This window comes from Oncorhynchus mykiss, chromosome 16 (assembly GCF_057628025.1).
Source record: "Oncorhynchus mykiss isolate SJ-2025 chromosome 16, ASM5762802v1, whole genome shotgun sequence".
Classification (NCBI taxonomy): domain Eukaryota; kingdom Metazoa; phylum Chordata; class Actinopteri; order Salmoniformes; family Salmonidae; genus Oncorhynchus; species Oncorhynchus mykiss.
Window position 1 is genome coordinate 55,689,740 of NC_143037.1, and position 21,798 is coordinate 55,711,537.

The following is a 21,798-nucleotide window of genomic DNA, read 5'->3' on the forward strand; positions in this document are numbered from 1 at the left end:
AAGGACAAAATGTTTTGTGTGACTGCAGCGCCAGCCATAAAAAGCAAAAATAGACACGTGTAATTGAGCAGAGTGTCAAAGAGAACAGCGCGTTCACTGCCCGCCCGGCATCAGTTGGGTCATTATCATTCAAAACAAAGCATTCTAAAATTAATTGCACGCACGCCTAAAGTTATTCTTATTTCATTGTGTTACTATTTTCCCTTAAATTTATTCAGCAATTTTTTCTTACTTACTTTTTTAAAACTCTGCATTGTTGTTTAAGGACTCATAAGTAAGCATTTCACATAAGGTCTACTACACCTGTTATAGTTGGCACATGTGACTAATAAAATTTGATTTGGTGAGTTTAGGCCTTTAGTTTTCATTATATTCCCCCAGTAAGTGTCTCACCTGTATACAGTCCCCAGCTGAATGTAATGGAAGGCATCAATTTTCATCAACAGTCCCTGCATGAAAAAATATAATTTTATTGACTGAACTACCATTTCACTCTAATTTCACTCTCAAACTTTGAATGTTTAAAAGCTTTTATACACCCATAAAAACACTTACCTTCTGAATGTCATAGTGGAGACCACGAGTAGCGAAGTTGGGAATATAGTCATACTTGCTAATGCCCTCTGGATACTGTTAGGGGAATTAAAAGTAACAATTTAAATTCAAACAAACAATAAACAACGTGCACAATGACCATTTGTATGAGGATATGAGGCAAACAGCATCACATTTCCGTCAAACTAACCTTGTAGTGTTTGACAAGGAAGTCTCGAGCTGTGTTGTAGATCATTGTATCAAGAGTGTTGGAGTACAAAGCGAGCGTGTAGTCATAATCAAAGCCATAGATTTCCACTTCGTCCAAGTCAACCTCATTGTTGGCATAGATGGTGGAGGGGTTCAGTAAGCTACATACACCTGGAGGAATCAAATCTGCAGAAAAGGAGGGGGAGACATTACACACACAAAAAAAAATCTAACATGATCCAGCTTCATGATTTGTCTTAAATGCATTGTGTGGATAATCTAAAGAGCACGTGCTTACAATTTTGGGCAGTAAGTGGTCTATTGTTCAAAATGGCCAAAGATATACCGTTGAAGTCGGAAGTTTACAGAAGCCTTAGCCAAATACATTTAAACTCAGTTTTTTACAATTCCTGACATTTAATCTTAGTAAAGATTATTAGTAAAGATCAGTTAGGATCACCACTTTATTTTAAGAATGTTAAATGTCAGAATAATAGTAGAGAGAATGACTTATTTCAGCTTTTATTTCTTTCATCACATTCCAAGTGGGTCAGAAGTGTACATACACTCAATTAGTATTTGGTAGCATTGCCTTTAAATTGTTTAATTTGGGTCAAACATTTTTGGTAGCCTTCCACAAGCTTCCAACAATAAGTTGGGTAAATGTTGGCCCATTCCTCCTGACAGAGCTGGTGTAACTGAGTCAGGTTTGTAGGCCTCCTTGCTCGCACACGTTTTTTCAGATCTGCCCACAAATTTTATATAGGATTGAGGACAGGGTTTTGTGATGGCCACTCCAATACCTTGACTTTGTTGTCCTTAAGCCATTTTCCCACAACTTTGGAAGTATGCTTGGGGTCATTGTCCAGTGGGAAGATCCATTTGCGACCAAGCTCTAACTGATGTCTTGAGATGTTGCTTCAATATACCCACATATTTTCATTCCTCATGCTGCCATCTATTTTGTGAAGTGCACCAGTCCCTCCTGCAGAAAAGCACCCCCACAACATGATGCTGCCACCCCCGTACTTCAAGGTTGGGATGGTGTTCTTCGGCTTGCACGCCTCCCCCTTTTTCCTACAAACATAACGATGGTGTCATTATGGCCAAACAGTTCTATTTTTGTTTCATCAGACCAGAGGACATTTCTACAAAAACTACGAACTAAAAAGCCAGACGGCTTTTTTTATGTCGGTTTTGGAGCAGTGGCTTCTTCCTTGCTGAGTGTCCTTTCAGGTTATGTCGATATAGGACTCATTTTTACTGTGGATATAGATACTTTTGTCCCCGTTTCCTCCAGCATCTTCACAAGGTCCGTTGCTGTTGTTCTGGGATTGATTTGCACTTTTCGCATTCAAAGTACGTTCATCTCTAGGAGACAAAACACCTCTCCTTCCTGAGCGGTATGACGGCTGCGTTGTCACATGGTGTTTATACTTGCATACTATTGCTTGTACAGATGAACGTGGTACCTTCAGGCGTTTGAAAATTGCTCCCAAGGATGAACCAGACTTGTGGAGGTCTACAATTATTTTTCTGAGGTCTATCTCCCAGGCTGCATGCCGGTCTTGACAGCCGATCGCATGCAAGGAACAAAACAGCCCATTTGGCTAGTCTTGCGAGCTAGCTAGTTAGCTCGGTAGTCTTGGTAGGTATCAAGCTAGCTTGTTACGGCAGGTAGTCTAGTGGTTAGAGAGTTGGTCTAGTAACCGAAAGGTTGCCAGATCAAATCCCTGAACTGGCCAGGTAAAAAGCTGTCATTCTGCCCCTGAACAAGGCAATTAACCCACTGTTCCTAGGCTGTCATTGAAAATAAGAATTTGTTCTTAACCTCTCTGCGCACCAAACCCGGTAGCGGGATGAAATTTGACAACATATGGTGATCGCTACATAAATAGTCAAATTAAACATTCATGAAAATACAAGTGTCTCACATGTATCGAAAGCCTAGAATCTTGCTAATCCAACTGCGTTGTCAGATGTTTTAAAAAGGATTTACTGCGAAAGAATACGATGCGATTATCTGAGTATAGAGCCCCATAAAAAACAACTATTTCAACCAGCACAGGCGTAACAAAATCACAAACTGCAATAAAATAAATTGTTTACCTTTGACGATCTTCCTCTGTTTGCAATCCCAATGCTCATTATTACACAATGAATGGTCTTTTGTTTGATAAAATCCATTTTTATAGCCTAACACGAAACATTTTGTGAACCGCTTGTGTCGTGAATTCCGTCTCATTCCATTTTCGACGACACATTCGAGGTAAATACACACACAAAACGTGACTTTTCCCGTCATGCTTGGTTTCATTGCAATCAACTGGTTTGTTTGTAACACAACCCAACCTGATGGGTCATTTCGCGGGACGTATTGACTGAAAGAAACCGATTTGAAGACAACAAGTAATGACATCATTGTGCACCAATGATTTGCACACTGTTTCGTTGATTGACTGTATTTGAACCCAATGACCACTGATCGTCTTGAAATCTAGCTGGGTAGATAGCCAATGAGCTGAGGTAAACGGCAATATGTAATGTTTATGTGTTGGAAGACCAACCCATGTAGTAAACTCCGGCGTAAAGAGGTTCATTCGCCATTGACGATTCATACTGGAAGGAGCCACGCATGTTGCGCACAGTATTGTTTTGGTAAAGCGCATATTCAGCTGTTTATATATCAATCAGTATGGCGACTAAATCAGGGAAAGCTAAATCTAAGTCTAGATATACAGATGTACAGAAATTGATCGAGGACGATTAATTTAGCGATTCCCAAATGGAGGAATATTTTTTGAACGGAGAGGACATCGTTTTGGACTGGTAAGATCTTCTCATGTTAATGCCGTTGTTTGAAATTAATAATATTAAATATTATTTGTGAAATGAAATAGCCTATTTGAGGCTGTTGAGGGGAGAGCAGGTCCACAACAATGGCCAAAGTGAAATGGAGACAGTAGATACAGCTAGTCTGTTGTAATATAATAAAGACAGTAGATCTAGCTGGTCTGTCATAATATAAGAGACAGTAGATGTAGCTGAAATGTCATAATATAAATGAGACAGTAGATCTATCAGGTCTATAATAATATACTCAACTTTATGTTCCATGTACTCTATATATATATATGTTTATTATACCTGTTGATACAGGGCTCATATGTGAAACTATTCTAACTGAACATTTTCTTTCACAGTGACACTGACTCCGAATGGGAGCCCCCAGTGCCAAGGTGTCCATCCCCCACTGAAGCTGGTTCATCCAGCTCCTGCCACAAGTGGTGTTCATCTGCTCAAATGTATTTCTGCAGGCATGGATGTGATATGGCACCTGGCATCAGCAGCACAATATTGTGTAGAGGACTGAGGGTCTTCCAAATATTGAAAGAGTTATTTTGTAAATGTATATATGTATATATATATATATATATATATATATTTTATTTTTTTTATATACGTTTTTTGGGGGGGGGGGGTTGGGGGGGGGGTGTTAGAATACCATTTTGGTATTTTGTATATAGTTATTCCATTCAAAATGTATAACTTCACCAATTTGGCCACTTGGGTACATATGGGCTACTTGTGTGGGACACCTGGGTGACTTCATGATAAATGTCATGTAGCACACTCATTTTGGAGGTTATCATTCTGAAACTTTGCACAAGTACTGTTGCCCTCTTATGTTTTTCACCAAAATTGTCCCCATCATCCTATCTGAATGTTTGTTTTATCTTGTTCATTTTAAAGATGATGATACAACAATAAAAATAAAAAAACATGTTTTTTTCATTGTATTATCTAAACCAGATGTATTGTGTTATATTCTCCTACATTCAATTCACATTTACACAAACTTCAGAGTGTTTTCTTTCAAATGGTACCAAGAATATGCATATCCTTGGTTCTGTGCCTGAGCTACAGGCAGTTAGATTTGGGTATGTCTTCAGGCGGAAATTTAAAAAAGTAGGGGGGTAGCTCTAAGAGGACTTGCCTAGTTAAATAAAGATAAAATATTTTCTGGTTGTTAGCTTGCATAAGTGATATGTGTATAATTATAAAGGGACAGTTCATGTTTTATGGAAAATATTTACATTTACAGGGGGTTCCTGACTGATCAGATTCAATAGCATCCATAAAACATGAAGTGTCCCTTACAATTATAAACATCAGTTATGCACGCGAACAACCAGCATAGATAACAAGCTATCTATCTAACTACCAAGACTACCTAGCTAGCTCGCTCACAGGACTAGCCAAATTAGCTGTGTTGTTGCTTGCATGTGATTGGCTTTGGTCTTGGGGGTGGCACACAACCTGGGAGACAGTGCTGCCTGGGAGACAGTTCTGTCTGTCAGGCATCGTTCAGAGGCATCGTTCAGAGGCATCGTTCAGAACTTAAATGCGCGTAAGCTCTTAGCTCAAAGTCAGGGACATTTAGCTTGCTAACATTCCAACTTATAAACTCATAATGAGCTCCAAACACAAATGAAGGCATATTGTTGGCATGAAATGTACCATCCCTTAGTGTAGCAATCAATAAAAATGTAGGCTCTGCCGCCTCAGCCATACATACGGCCAATCTATCATCAAAACATCCACTCCTATTTATACAGTTTATCTCGTGATCTTCGACAAAACAACTATTTTATGTCGTGATCATGAACAAAAATTCCTTGTGATTGACATAATGAGGGAATATTTGTTTTATTCAAATGTCCTCTCTGGATTACCATAGGTAGCAGCTCTATTTAAAAGGGGGAGAGAAAGCTGATCCTAACTGTTATATTTCTATTTTGCCCTGTTTATCAAAAGTGTTGGAAAAACTTGTCAACAATCAACTGACTGGCTTTCTTGATGTCTATAGTATTCTCTCAAGTGTGCAATCGGGTTTCGGCTCAGGTTATGGTTGTGTGACAGCAACCTCAAATGTCTAAAATAATGTCACCATTGCACTTGATTCTAAGCAATGTTGTGCTGCTATTTGTATTGACTTGGCCAAAGTTTTTGATACAGTAGACCATTCCATTCTAGTGTGCTGGCTAAGGAGTATTGGTGTCACTGAGGGGTCTTTGGCCTGGTCTGCTAACTGCCTCTCTCAAAGAGTGCAGTGTATAAAGTCAGAACATCTGCTGTCTTAGCCACTGCCTGTCACCAAGGGAGTACCCCAAGGCTCGACCCTAGGCCCCACGCTCTTATCAAGTTACATCAACAACATAGCTCAAGCAGTAGGAAGCTCTCTCATCGATTTATATGCAGATGATACAGTCGTATACTCAGCTGGCCCCTCCCCGGATTTTGTTAAAAGCTCTACAACAAAGCTTTCTTAGTGTCCAGCAAGTTCTCTGCCCTTAACCTTGTTCTAAACATCTCCAAAACAAAGGTAGTATGGTTTGGTTAAGAAGAATGCTCCTCTCCCCGCCGGTGTGATTACTACCTCTGAGGGTTAGATCTCATACAAGTACTTGGGAGCATGGTTAGACGGTACACTGTCCTTCTCTCAGCACATATCAAAGCTGCAGGCCAACACCGTACCCAAACCGGACACGCGCAAATTGATTTTGTCCCCCCACACCAAACACAATCACGACACGCAGGTTGAAATATCAAAACAAGCTCTGAACCAATTATATTAATTTGGGGACAGGTCAAAAAGCATTAAACATTTATGGCAATTTAGCTAGCTAGCTTGCCGTTGCTAGCTAATTTGTCCTGGGATATAAACAGTTATTTGTTATTTTACCTGAAACGCACAAGGTCCTCTACTCCGACAATTAATCCACACATAAAACGGTCAACTGAATCGTTTCTAGTCATCTCTCCTCCTTCCAGGCCTTTTCTTCTTTGGACTTTATATGGCGATTGGCATCTAACTTTCATAGTTACACAACGGCCGACCAAACTCAGTTCATCTTACAATTGGCGGCAGGTGGTTAGAGCGTGGGTCTAGTAACCGAAAGGTTGCCAGATCAAATCCCTGAACTGGCCAGGTAAAAATTCTGTAGTTCTGCCCCTGAACAAGGCAGTTTACCCACTGTTCCTAGGCTGTCATTGAAAATAATAATCTGCTTCTATAAACCAATGGGAGAGGCAGGACTTGCACTGCGTTCAGCGTCACAAATAGTACTGACTTCTATTTTAGCGCTTGGCAACGCAGACGCTCGTTGGCACACGCGATCAGTGTGGGTGCAATAATTGAATAACGTATGTTTACAATTATTTTGCAAAGCACGCGACGCAAGTGGTGTGGTAGACATGTTAGGTTAAATCTAGATTTGGTAATTCCTGAATTATTAATTATTTAAGAGGTGCAATATGGAAAAATTGCTCCGCCATTTCTTGGTTGCTGAAATTCTAATAGTTAGCCTAATTTCAGTTTGCGAAAACAAGCACTTAAGAGTGTAGAAAATCATTGTAGCATGTAAACCGCTGTGAAATATATTTGCAACAACCAAAAATATTGTATTTTCAGCTGTTTGAAGGTGGTGTTCAAAACCAAAAGTAAAAGACGCAAAAACGAAACTTAATAATGGGAAGCATAGAAACAGCAAACATAGAACAGATCTACAGCTTTTTAGACTTACTTTTAATTGTTTCTTTTAATTTAACCTTTATTTAACTAGGTAAATCAGTTAAGAACAAATTATTATTTACAATGACGGCCTACCAGAAGGCAAAAGGCCTCCTTTCAGACTTAGTGTAAGGGGCCAGGTACAGGCCGGTGTTGATGGTGGCCGATAACATCCAGCAACAGTCAACAAAGAGTTATTTGAAAGTTTAATGCGTAAAACCAGCAAATAAAATTGTTTGGGGACAGACTTGGTGGAGACAACCGAGTACTGAAGGTGTTCCTTGGTAAAGATTGCCACTCCCCCAACTTTGGAAGATCTATCTTGCCGAAAAAGGTTATGTGAGGATGACAGATCTATAACTCAAATTTCTATGTACATTCGGTCGGGTTGCCCAAAAAGTTACATATTGCAGCTTTAATGTAACAAATCAAAAATTAAAATAATGTTATAGAAGGTAAAGTAAAAATTTGAACTGGTCCGTCAATGCATAGCCTAGGCTATATATTTCTTTATGTTTATCGCGCAGCCCTAATTTCTAGTCAAAATGACAAATGAGTAATGCCAAATTATCTAAAACGATTGGAGGTGGTTATGGTAGAGAAATTAACATTAAATTCTCTGGCAACCGCTCGTGGACATTCCTGCAGCCAGCATGCCAATTTCACACTCCCTCAAAACTTGAGACATCTGTGGCATTGTGTTGTGACAAAACTTTGCATTTTAGAGTGGTTGTTTATTGTCCCCAGCACAAGGTGCACCTGTGTAATGATCATGCTGTTTAATCAGCTTCTTGATATGCCACATCTGTCAAGCAGATTAATTATCTTGGCAAAGGAAAAATGCTCACTAACAGGGATGTAAACTAATTTGTGCACAAAGTTTGAAAAATAAGGTTTTTGTGCATATGGAACATTTATGCAATCTTTTATTTTAGCTCATGAAACATGGGACCAACACTTTACATGTTGTGTTTATATTTTTGTTCAGTATAGTTTACATGTTGGCAACAATCCTTTGATTCTACACAAACCCGCCTGTTCTGCTCCAAGGTTGCACACGCATCGGTTTTGTTGCTAAACAATCAACCCACCTATACACATTCAGTTGATAAAAAACATACATATTTTAGGCAAGCAGCCTAGAAAAAATAAGGAAGGAAAGTGCTGCTATGTTACACAATAGGTCTTTGTAAATAGAAGCTCCTCTTTGGTAAAAGGGGATAATTGTATTTTAAAAAGCAAGGAGGCCAAGACACTTCATATTTGTATGACATTTTCAATGGAACAAATGTTTTTTTAATGACACATTTGGCAGCATGGCTTTCTTCAGGAAGTACAGAGATACAGTGATATATTTTGAACAAACAATGTTCAAATCAACCCAATTTTATTTTTTTATATATAAGCCACCAGATCCGACCCTCTTTCTTGCAGCTGCAAACATTTCTAAAAAACAGTTTCTGCTTTGTCAGTATGGGGCATTGTGTGTAGATTGAGGAGGGAAAAAAATTGAAAAAAATTGAAGATTGAAAACTGGAAGAAACTATCTAAATTTCAACAACAAAAAAGCAATGGACTATTCTCCATCCTCCCTTGAATTGGGATATATAATTTTCATTGTCATGGCACACTTTGTTTAATTAAGAGCTATTGATATGAGAGAACTGAAAATCCACCGAATATCCAATATAAAAGTAATTTTACCTCTGTCTAAAATTAATTAGTTAACAAACCAACAACTGTAACAATGTATTTGAGAAACAAAAAGTGCTCATTGTGCACATTTCTTCATGTTTTCCAATAAAGATTTGGAGAGGAAATATACACTGAACAAAAATTTAAAGAAATGAATTGGCCCTAATCTGTGGATTTCACATGACTGGGAATATAGATATGCATCTGTTGGTCACAGATACCTTAAAAAAGGTAGGGAAGTGGAACAGAACACGAGTAAGTATCTGGTGTGACCACCATTTGCCTCATGCAGCGCAACACATCTCCTTCACATAGAGTTGATCAGGTTGTTGATTTAGGCCTGTGGAATGTTGTCCCACTCCTCTTCAATGGCTGTGCGAAGTTGCTAGATATTGGCGGGAACTGGAACATGCTGTCATACAAGTTGATCCAGAGCCTCCCAAACATGCTCATTGGGTGATACAGTTGAAGTCGGAAGTTTACATACACTTAGGTTGGAGTCACTAAAACTAGTTTTTCAACCACTCCACAAATTTATTGTTAACAAACTATAGTTTAAGGCAAGTCTGTTTGGACATCTATTTTGTGCATGACACAAGTCCAACAATTGTTTACAGACAGATTATTTCACTTATAATTCACTGTATCACAATTCCAGTGGGTCAGACGTTTACATACACTTACTTGACTATGCCTTTAAACAGCTTGGAAAATTCCAGAAAATTATGTCATGGCTTTAGAAGCGTCTGATAGGTTAATTTACATAATTTGAGTCAATTGGAGGTGGACCTATGGATGTATTTCAAGGCCAACCTTCAAACTCAGTGCCTCTTTGCTTGACATCATGGGAAAATCAAAAGAAATCAGCCAAGACCTCAGAAAATAAATTGTAGACCTCCACAAGTGTGCTTCATCCTTGGGAGCAATTTCCAAAACACCCGAAGGTACCACGTTCATCTGTACAAACAATAGTACGCAAGTATGAGACGCATTCTGTCTCCTAGAGATTAACGTAACTCGCTGCGAAAAGTGCAAATCAGAACGACAGCAAAGGACCTTGTGAAGATGCTGGAGGAAACAGGAACAAAAGTATATGTCCACAGTAAAACGAGTCCTATATCGACATAACCTGAAAGGACGCTCAGCAAGGAAGAAGCCACTGCTCCAAAACCGCCATAAAAAAGCCAGGACTACGGTTTGCAACTGCACGTGGGGACAAATATTGCACTCTTTGGAGAAATGTCCTCTGGTCTGATGAATCAAAAATAGAACTGTTTGGCCACGTGGACCATCGTTATGTTTGGAGAAAAAAGGGGGAGGCTTGCAAGCCGAAGAACACCATCCCAACCGTGAAGCACGGGGGTGGCAGCATCATGTTGTGGGGGTGCTTTGCTGCAGGAGGGACTGGTGAACTTCACAAAATAGATGGCATCATGAGAAATGTAAATTAGGTGGATATATTGAAGCAACATCTCAAGACATCAGTCAGGAAGTTAAAGCTTGTCCGCAAATGGGTCTTCCAAATGGACAATGACCCCAAGCATACTTCCAAAGTTGTGGCAAAATGGCTTAAGGACAACAAAGTCCAGGTATTGGAGTGGCCATCACAAAGCCTCGACCTCAATCCTATTGAAAATTTGTGGGCAGAACTGAAAAGGCGTGTGCGAGCAAGGAGGCCTACAAACCGGACTCAGTTACACCAGCTCTGTCAGGAGGAATGGGCCGAGATTCACCCAATTTATTATGGGGAGCTTGTGGAAGGCTACCCGGAACTTTTGACCCAAGTTAAACAATTTAAAGTCAATGCTACCAAATACTAACTGAGTGAACTTCTGACCCACTGGAAATGTGATGAAATAAATAAAAGTTTAAATAACTCTACTATTATTCTGACATTTCACATTCTTAAAATAAAGTGGTGATCCTAACTGACCTAAAGCAGGGAATTTTTACTTGGATTAAATGTCAGGAATTTGGAAAAACTGAGTTTAAATGTATTTGGCTAAGGTGTATGTAAACTTCCGACTTCAACTGTATGTCTGATGAGCATGCAGACCATGGAATAACTGTTTCCAGAGATTGCGTACAGATCCTTGCGACATGGGGGCGTGGTGAGTTGATGGCAGCTGAGGATGAATGGCACAACAATGGGCCTCAGGGTCTTGTCACGGTATCTCTCCATTCAAATTGCCATTGATAAAGTGCAATGGTGTTTGTTGTCTGTAGCTTATACCTGCCCATACCATAACCCCACCGCCACCATGGGGCACTCTGTTTACAATGTTGACATCAGCAAACCGCTTGCCCACACGATGCGATCTGCCTGGTACAGTTGAAACCGGGATTCATCCGAGAAGAGCACAATTCTCCAGTTTGCTAGTCGCCATCGAAGATGAGCATTTGCCCACTGAAGTCGGTTATGATGCCAAACTGCAGTCAGGGTAGGATCGGGGTGAGGACGACTAGCACGCAGATGAGATTCCCCTCAGACTGTTTCTGACAGATTGTATATAAATCCTTTGGTTGTGCAAACCCTCAGTATCGTGTCTTATGTCGTGGTGGCTTGTTCCAGACCATCCCACGGGTGAAGAAGCCAGATTCGGAGGTCCCTGGCTGGCATGGTTACATGTGGCCTGCAGTTGTGAGGCCGTTTGGACATAGTACCAAATTCTCTAAAACAACGTTTTGGTAGAGAAATGAACATTCAATTCTCTAGCAACAGCTCTGATGGACATTCCTGCAGTCAGCATGCCAATTTCACGCTCCCTCAAACTTGAGACATCTGTGGCATTGTGTTGTGACAAAACTTCACATTTTAAGAGTGGCCGTTTATTGTCCTCAGCACAAGGTGCACCTGTGTAATGATCGTGCTGTTCAATTAGCTTCTTGATATGCCACACCTGACAAGCAGATGAATTATCTTGGCAAAGGAAAAATGCTCACCAACAAGGATGTAAACAAATTTGTGCACAAATGTGCGTATGGAACATTTATGGGATCTTTTATTTTAGCTCATGAAACATGGAATCAACACTTTACATGTTGTGTTTATATTTTTGTTCAGTATAGTTTACATGTTGGCAACAATCCTTTGATTCTACACAAACCCTGCCTGTTCTGCTCCAAGGTTGCACACGCATCAGTTTTGTTGCTAAACAACCCACCCACCAATACACATTCAGTTGGCAAAAAAACATACATGTTTTAGGCAAGTAGTCTAGAAAAGAGAAGGAAGGAAAGTGCTGCTAGGTTGCACAATAGGTCTTTGTAAATAGAAGGTGATGTTTGGTAAAAGGGGATAATTGGATTTTAAAAAGCAAGAAGGATCAAGACACTTCATATTTGTATGACATTTTCAATGGAGCAATTTTTTTTTTATGACACGTTTGGCAGCATGGCCTTCTTCAGGAAGTACAAAGATACAGTGATGTCTTTTGAACAAATTATGTTCCAATCAACCCTGATTTTACCTATTTATTAGCCACCAGATCCGACCCTCTTGCTTACAGCTGCAATAGGGTCAGACAGCATTCCTGTGTATATTAAGACACCACAAAGCCGGCACGAGGTATGACTCTGAAAATGTACCTCAATCCAGGGATGAGAAATGTGTTGCGCTCCGAATTGTCCCATTATACCAACTGTTAGACCAAAAATAATGAACAACTGCTCGTTTAAGTAAACTACTGTTTTTGTCCTCATGCTAACTAGCAGTAGCAACAGCAACCATTATGGAATGGCACATCTCGTTGAACAACAAGAGCCAGGGTTGCCATGTCGGCGGTTTTCCTGAAAAATTGGGCTACTTAACAAAACGATGTCGCGGGTGAAAATGTATTGGCCGCGGGTTTTGGGCTACTTCTAAATTGCATGGCAATTTTTTAAAATGTATATATTTCACTGTGACCTGCTGCTGAAGACTATCAGGCAGTGAGGCAGCCTGTTTCTGAGTGAGTGAGTGAGTGAGTGAGTGAGAGAGTGAGAGAGTGAGAGAGAGGGGAGGGCCTGAGCAGTGTGTATGTATTGAGACTGAGCGCTGCAGCAGGCAGCTGAGTCAAGTGAGTGAGAGGAGATAGAGCACATGCGCACATCCTGAAAACCTTTTACCAGTTGTAGGTAGGCTATTTTGATTGTCATTACGGAGACAGCTATTTCCAACCCTTTTTCCATAAAACATATTAACGTGCTATAACTGATTGCGCATCAATAAATAACAGTGACAAAGCACAGGAAATGCCTGTAGACGCTCTAGAACGCATTAGATAAATTTGCTTGGAGGTGGTTTAAACTGCATTCTAATGTTGACTTTGCTCATGGAAAACCATATTAAGCAAAGGGTTTCATGCATGCTCAGTTCTTGGGTTTCGAGCGCTGCGCGAGTGGAAATTTGAAATGGCAGTTATGCTTCTGTTATGGGGAAAAGTCCACAACCAAACTGACATTAAATGTGGATAATGATACATTTGCATCCATTGGCTATTAATTTCTATGCTAGGCTACTGTAGTCTACCATTTTATAAAATAAATATACTGAAATTACGATATCACTGGAGCCATTGCAAATCAATTTGTGCCACTTGTGTTGCCTACCTGGAGTTGGCAAACGCATTTAATAAATTGCCTATAATAAATTGCATTTAATAAATTGCCAGTTTATTGCTGTTGTAGCCTTGTGTTATTATGCAATTGTTAATGGGCAGTTTAGTTAATGAAATTGGAAGTTATCGATTGTGATCATGGTTCTATCGCAATTGCCGTTCAGCTGTTTTTAGAATGCATTAGATTGAAGGTAACAGCCAGTCAGATCAGTTAATATCCATATTATGAATATTTTATTAAGTGATTGAAATTACTTCAGTAGCCTATTCCAGCAGGCTATTGGGCAATGGAAACACTTACCACTAAATCTCCTAATTTGAACTAAGCAAGCTGTTAAATTATAAATCTTATATCTTGGCTACTGTGTAGGCTATTTGAAATTAGAAGTAGGCCTATCAGGGGCTATAGGCTACCTGCATCTAGCTAACCAAACCATGGAAAAGTTGAATTACAATAATAAATCCAGGTTTTAGTCAGTAGGCCTAGTCTATGCCTATTGAAAAGACAAGTCAATCTCCCAAATAGGCCATTTATAACGGTTTGTAGTCTTAATAACGTCTGGCACATAATAACGGCACAACGGCCAGAAAATAGCTTAACATTCGTTTTTTAAGTTTAAAAAGGGTGAATTATCTTTTCTCTTGCAGTATATTTAAATTATTTTATTAGTCACGTTAGCTCCCAATATTAATTATTTTAATGGAAAACCCTAATTTAGCTTCTTATGGTCTTTAGAAGTTAAGTCGAGATTCCTTCTCAATTCGCTCAATAACGTTATGGAGAAAGTGTTTATTGGCTAAATATGTCAACTCCCCTCTTGCTGCAGTAAAAAACATTTGGGCTAGTTTTCAAGCCTTGTGGTTGAGTTTTGAGTAGTCATTGGGCTACACATTTTGCTATACCTGGCAACCCTGACAGGCTGTTCGGGCTAACACTGCCATTTCAAAATGGCTGCTGTGCCTTCTGCAACCAATCATTATGACAAAAAGGACAGGTTTCAGGACAAAACAGAAGTTGTTCAATATTCGAAGTGTAACAGTTGGGATAATGGGATAACGGGACAATTCGGAGTAGAACACATTTCTTATCTCTGGAATGAAGCTCATTTTCTGAGCCTTATCTTACACAAGCTCAGTGGTGTTTTAATAGGTTATTAACAGTAATGCTGTCTAACCCTAGTGCAGCTGTAAGCAAGCAGGTCAGATCTGCTGGCTAATATTCGATATATTAGGCAAGCTTTAACATTACATAAAACATCTTACCGTGCACAAGTCGTTTCATCTCATTATACCTTGACCAAAGGTACACCTTGGAGTCAATCTTGGGTGCTGTAGTGAATGCCCTTTCAGAAAACGTCGGCGACACCTCCTTAAATTTCTTGCCTGCGACTTGTCTGTGATTTGCGGGTGATGGAGAAGTTGGGATGGCTGTGGACCCTGTAGCCTGGATACCCGAATTTGATCCACAACTTTGACCATTTTCGCAGCATTTTCCTATTTGGTTGGTCAGACCTCTAGATGCCACGTTACCATAAGACGCAACAGATGTTTTTAAACCCCTGCAAAGCGAAGCTGTCTTACTTTTCTGCAATAACGCATGGCTAAACTTTCTTATTTTTTGACAGGACATTACTACCTAGCATTTATCAGAGTATCTCCAGAGCGTTATCTAATTCAAACCTAAATGTAGGCTACAGTTGATACAGTGTAGCAACTGAGTCAGATGCACAAGGATGACAGTATATCATCAACAGAGGCTATCTATATACTGAGACGGTCTCAACGTTCTAACAAAGAGAACAAATATCCGCAAAGGAGGCGGGAACAGGCGGGAATATTCTAGCCAATGAGAGGGCAGATTCGCATGTAAACAAGTTCACCAACGTAGCCAGGAACACATTCATTTGAAAAACGTTCTTGATTTTTCAGATAGAAATTACATCAAGATAGCCTACGTTATTCCGTATGTCAGGTAGAAATATTCTATATTGAACAAACATGCCTATCTGAACTTTCCAAAATGCTGCTTCCTGCTGAACATGCCCCAGGCATAAAATAAACCCTGAAACTAGATTCCCCACATTCTGGTAGGGGGATGTTCTCTTCTGCACTGTTCAACCAATCCAGTAAATGTGAAGGAGGAGTTAAGATAGAGTGTTGCCACAGAGTTTCTAAACCCAGAGGCACAGCATTGTGAGACATCAATAATCACTTGCGAAACAGACCAAGCAGACCAGGCAGGGATTTGAGAAGTCAATGAGAGAAGTGAACAAGTAAATCAAATTGTATTTGTCAGATGCACCGAATACTACAGATGGTTTTAGACCTTACCTTGAAATGCTTACTTACAAGCCCTTAAACAACAATGCAGTTTTAAGAAAATAAGAGTTAAGAAATTATTTACTAAAGTTTAAAAAAATAACACAACAAAATATCAATAACGAGGCTATATACAGGGGGTACCAGTACAGAGTCAATGGGCGGTACAGGTTAGTCAAGGTAATTGAGGTAATATGTACATGTAGGTAGGGGTAAAGTGACTCTGCATAAATAATAAACAGTGAGTAGCGGGGGTTGGTCAATGCAAATAGTCCGGGTAGCAATTTGATTAATTGTTCAGCAGTCTTGGGGGTAGAAGCTGTTAAGGAGCCTTTTGGACCTAGACTTGGCGCTCCGGTAGCGCTAGCCATGCGGTAGCAGAGAGAACAGTCTTTGACTAGGGTGGCTGGAGTTATTTTGGGCCTTCCTCTGACACCGCCTAGTATAGAGGTCCTAGATGGCAGGAAGCTCGTTCCAGTGATGTACTTGGCCGTACGTACTACCCTCTGTAGCGTCTTATGGTTGGTTGAAGAGCAGTTGCCATACCAGGCAGTGATGCAACCGGTCAGGAGGTTCTCGACGGTGCAGCTGTAGAGGTTTTTGAGGATCTGGCAACCCATGCCAAATCTTTTCAGTCTCCTGAGGGGAATAGGCATTGTCTGCCCTCTTCACGACTGTCTTGGTGTGTTTGGACCATGATAGTTTGTTGGTGATGTGGACACCAAGGAACTTGAAGCTCTCGACCCGCTCCACTACAGCCCCATCGATGTGAATGGGGCATGTTCGGCCCTCCTTTTCCTCAAGTTCCCGATTAGCTTGTTTGTCTTGCTCACATTGAGGGAGAGGTTGTTGTCCTGGCACCACACTGCCAGGTCTCTGACCTCCTCCCTGTAGGCTGCCTCATCAGTCGGTGATCAGGCCTACCAACAACTTTATACCGAAGGAGGGCCTTTGATTTGACGGACTGTACATGAGCAGTTTGGAATGAGATGACCATTAGACACAACGATGTGTTTCTGCGCACGAGCTTAGCTAGCCAACGTCGCCATGACATCGCCTACAAGTGTGATTGCCGTAGCCTCAAATCAGTCTGAATTAATCTAAAATAACTCAAGAAATCTGTCATTAATTTAGAAGTTTTTGCTATGGAGATCTTAGGGCATCAGACTAGGGTGTTTGGTGCCATATTTCTCAAGTGAAAGAATGTGCATGAGGACAGGCACTTCATAGAAGAATCCCTACTGTTGACCAATCGCTGATGAGGGCGCGTAGACTTCGGCTGCCGACTTTGGCTGATTAAAAATCCCTTGCCAAGTCACAATGTCATCATAATATATACACAAACTGTTCCGAAATGTTTCGGCTGGGAAGCACGTGGACTCCTTTAGTCCTTCCAGGTCATTCACACCTTGTCCAGTGGGGAATCAACAAGCAATTGTCTGGACTTCACATAGCCTTGGGAGTTGCAGGATTGGTGCAAATTTCTGTGGAACATTTTCACAACTCTAAGCACAAAAATCAAATCAGCTCATCAAACTTTAAGCACATTTTCAATTGACTGAGTACAACAAAACAAATTCCCAAAGTCACATGTTCACTGCACCTAATCACTCTTTCAATTTGGATACATATTCAGCCTAAGTATCCGTTTTTCAAAATTCAATATTCTCTTGACTTTTTAATGAAGTATTACTTAATCAAACTGCCCTAACGTACAGTGAGCTCCTAAAGTAATGGAACAGAGACATATTCATCATTTTTTGGAGCTCTGTACTCTATCACTTTGGATTTGAAATGATACAATGACTATGCGGTTAAAGTGCAGACTGTCAGCTTTCATTTTTGGTTATTTTCATCCATATCGGGTGAACCATTTAGAAATTACAGCACTTTTTGGTACATAGTCTCCCCATTTTAGGGGACCAAAAGTATTAGGACAATTCACTTACGCGCATTAAAGTAGCAAATTATTATATGCGTTTGAAAGTAGTCAAAAGTTTAGTACTTGGTCCCATATTCCTAGCACACAATGACTACATCAAGCTTGTGACTCTACACATTTGTTGGATGCATTTGCTGTTTGTTTTGGTTGTGTTTCAGATTATTTTGTGCCCAATGGAAATTAATGGTAAATAATATATTGTGTCATTTTGGAATCACTTTTATTGTAAATAAGAATAGAATATGGTTCTAAACACTTCTACATTAAGGATGCTACCATGATTACGGACAATCCTGCATGAGCCGTGAATAATGATGAGTGAGAAAGTTACAGAAGAACAAATATGACCCCCCCCCACCCCCAAAAATGCTAACCTCTCACCATTACAATAAGCATTAGCATTTTGGGTGGTATGATATTTGTGCGTCTGTCACTTTTTCTTTCATTATTACTCACGATTCATTCAGGATTATCTGTAATCATTGTAGCAATGTTTTCACTTTGTCATTATGGGGTATTGTGGGTAGATGGGCACAATTTGTTTGAACCAATTTTGAATTCAGACTTATGTGGAATAAGTCAAGGGGTATGAATACTTTCTGAAGGCACTGTATATACTTGATAATAAAACTGTAAAACTGCCATGTTATAAAAATGTGTGCATGTCATAGAGTGAAATACTGTATGGGAAAGTATATTTACCATCTACTCTTCTTCCTATTCAGCACTTCAAAAATAACTGTTTTGAAATGCGTGTCTGCATTAGTTTGCTGTTGGATTAAATGGTAGTTAAGAAGACTAAATGGTGAGCCTGTCATTATCTGATTCACAGTATTTGATGGGGACGGATATGGAAAATCCATCACTAGCAAATATAAATATTCACACAATAACACAATAAAACTATCTAGTTGGAGGTTTTTGCAGGCCCTTCACCGCACTGCTGAATTCATTATTCACTACTGAACAATCCTTCAGACAAAACACAAAAGGTTTCATACAATTTGAATTCAAGTTGTTCCATACTGAGAACAGGCATATACACTTTTCCTAAAGATTTTGCTGATGTGATTTATTTGTGTTTTTTTTATAATCGATTAGCCTCAAGGTATTGTGGAGATATGGATTTTGTTTACAGTTCAATTTTTTAAAGATTTGTTTTGGGAATGCTTTCATTTAGAATTTTTGTGCATATTTTCATTCACAGGTTGAATGTCAATAAAAAGTTGTATTATTGAGTGGTTTGACTTTACAATGTGCAGCTACATTATACACTAGATAGCTTTATAGGAATCCATTCCTAATTGACTGAAACGTCTTCATAGTCAAGTTGTTTTAATTAAACATTCTAATATATCCCCAGTGTCTTAGTACTAAAGGTTTTCCATACCACATCTTCGGAATAATTTTGACCCACCCTTGGTTTTTGATGGATATGACATGACAACACTTTGGCTATCTTAGCAGCCCCATTTCAGATATTTATACTCCAAACATAAATTTGTACAGGGGAATGAAATGTTTATATGTTAAACTGTTGAGAAATATAACCTATGGTGAAACAGGGAGACACTGATGTTTTAATTACTACACATATCCAAAAGTCTCATTCTGACAATAAACAAGTAGCTTTATGCTTTTAAAGGATGTTACAATATATATTTACATTGTCAAGATGTCAGTACTGTACTTCTACACTAATACTACTTTGTAACATACTACTACTACTGTACTACTATCCAAGATGGTAACCCTTTAAACTCGTACCCGTATAAGGGTTGAAAATGGCAGACTGGGGCACTGATAAGCACCCAAACTGGAAGGCAGTGGCGGTACTGTAACAGTATATAAATTAAGTTAGAGCTCAGGCTCTGCGCCTCACAGCACCGTAAGGGCTTTGACTGACAGCAGTTCTGAACTTGAGCATCGCACATGACAAGAAGTTGCCACCATTCCTCTGGCTAATTGGACAACTTTTGCAACATGAGTGAGGGGAATAGTGTAAATTAAGAGGACTGTATTTTGAAAGAGGAGACGTTGAGGACTATAATAAATATCGCTTTGATGTCATACAAGCAAGCCAAAGACCCGTGAGTCCAAATGTGCACTTCACATTTCCATATCAAAAACTCATGTCATATACAATGTCAATATTTTCTATCATTGTTTGATGTACAAGATGACATGGCACCATACCTTGAGTTGATCTGAGCCTGTGTTTGTCTATTGTGAAGACAATTTACCGCAGAACACACACCTGAATGCAGTTCGTTCAATCCACACCAAAATTACAATCTGTTTCTCTGAATTTCCACTTTATGATCATATTTTATAACCTTTTGAGTCAAAGTGCATTGAAATGACTTAGGAACTGATAGGTGTGTAGCCACTTGGACACACCAGTAAGTCCACTCACTCAAAACCGTGTCATTTTTTGTTTTATGTTGCACTGACCCAAGTTTTCCAGGAATATTGCTATCATGTTACTGATGGTATTTTCAGATTTTGTTATCAACAAATGCGGCAAAAAGTACAGTACATGTAAAATGCATGTAAAAATCTGTGTAGTATTTGGATTCAGTCATGTCCGGTGAACTGTTGTGTCCTCAACTTTGGCCTAATAATATTCCCATAATCTCCCAACTGTTCCCTTTCAATTGCTACCATGCACATGTTTTTCATATTTATTCAATAAGAAGCATTTCAATTTAGCCCTATCCATATAGGCAAATTCCCACGAGTGTAAAGGGTTAAGGACTATTCGCATGTATAAAATGTATGCAATACAATACATCACCATATCGGGCGGCAGGTAGCCTAATGGTTAGTGCGTTGGGCCAGTTACCGAAAGGTTGCTGGATCGAATCCCTGAGCTACCTAAAACTCTGTTGTTCTGAGCAAGACAGTTAACCCACTGTTCCCCGGGTGTCGATTAAGGATGTAGATTAAGGCAACCCCTGCACCTCTCTGATTCAGAAGGTTTGTGTTAAATGTGAAAGACACATTTTAGTTGAAGGCATTCAGTTGTACAACTGACTAGGTATCCCCCTTCCCCATAGTATCTAAGGCTGCATATACTGACACTATAATATTATAAGTATATATAAAGAGTTTACATGTTTTTTTTATACAAGTCTCTGGTGAATATTGAGAATATGTTCATATATTTGTCTCCCAATTTAATCTGATGGTTAAAAAGCACTTGTGAGTTGTAGACATCTTATCCATTCATTTTTTTTATACTTTCCCGAACTGGTCCACCATGGGAATCAATCCCACAACACTAGCATTGCAAGTGCCATGCTCTACTAACTGAGCCACACTGGACCCAGATGTATTGAAGTGTTATCTGAATTGTTGTCCACATCAACAACAAACTAGAATGATCCAAGCACACAAGACAGTCGTGAAGAGGGCACAACAAAACGTATTCCCCCTCAGGAAACTAAAAAGATTTGGTATGGGTCCTGAGATCCTCAAACGGTTCTACAGCTGCACCATCGAGAGGACCTCTACACCAGGCGGTGTCAGAGGAAGGCCCTGAAAATTGTCAAAGACCCCAGCCACCCCAGTCATAGACTGTTCTCTCTACTGCCACATGGCTAGCGGTACCGGAGTGCCAAGTCTAGGACAAAAAGGCTTCTCAACAGTTTTTAACCACCAAGCCATAAGACTCCTGAACAGGGAATCAAATGGCTACCCGGACTATTTGTATTGTGTGCCACCCCCCAATCCCCCTTTTTATGCTGCTGCTACTCTCTGTTTATCAAATATGCATAGTCACTTTAACTATACATTCATGTACATACTACCTAAATTGGGCCGACCAACCAGTGCCAACCCCTCTTTTACACTACTGCTACTCTGTTCATTATATATGCAAAGTCACTTTAACCATATGTACATACTACCTCAATCAGCTTGAC

The 21,798-nt window shown here is 39.7% G+C and overlaps 1 protein-coding gene across 1 annotated transcript in view; it reads right to left on the minus strand.

Annotated features, from left to right (window-relative positions):
• LOC110492270 (5'-nucleotidase domain-containing protein 2) overlaps positions 1-15,723 on the minus strand; it is a 35,334-nt gene extending 19,611 nt beyond the window's left edge. Inside the window, exons 1-4 of the mRNA XM_021566449.3 lie at positions 14,875-15,723; positions 746-930; positions 556-630; positions 394-449 (exon numbers count right to left, since the gene is read on the minus strand). Of these exons, the coding sequence (XP_021422124.3) occupies positions 394-449; positions 556-630; positions 746-930; positions 14,875-15,241 (683 nt within the window). The 5' untranslated portion in view covers positions 15,242-15,723. The remainder of the gene's footprint in view (positions 1-393; positions 450-555; positions 631-745; positions 931-14,874) is intronic.
• Positions 15,724-21,798: the final 6,075 nt, after the last annotated feature.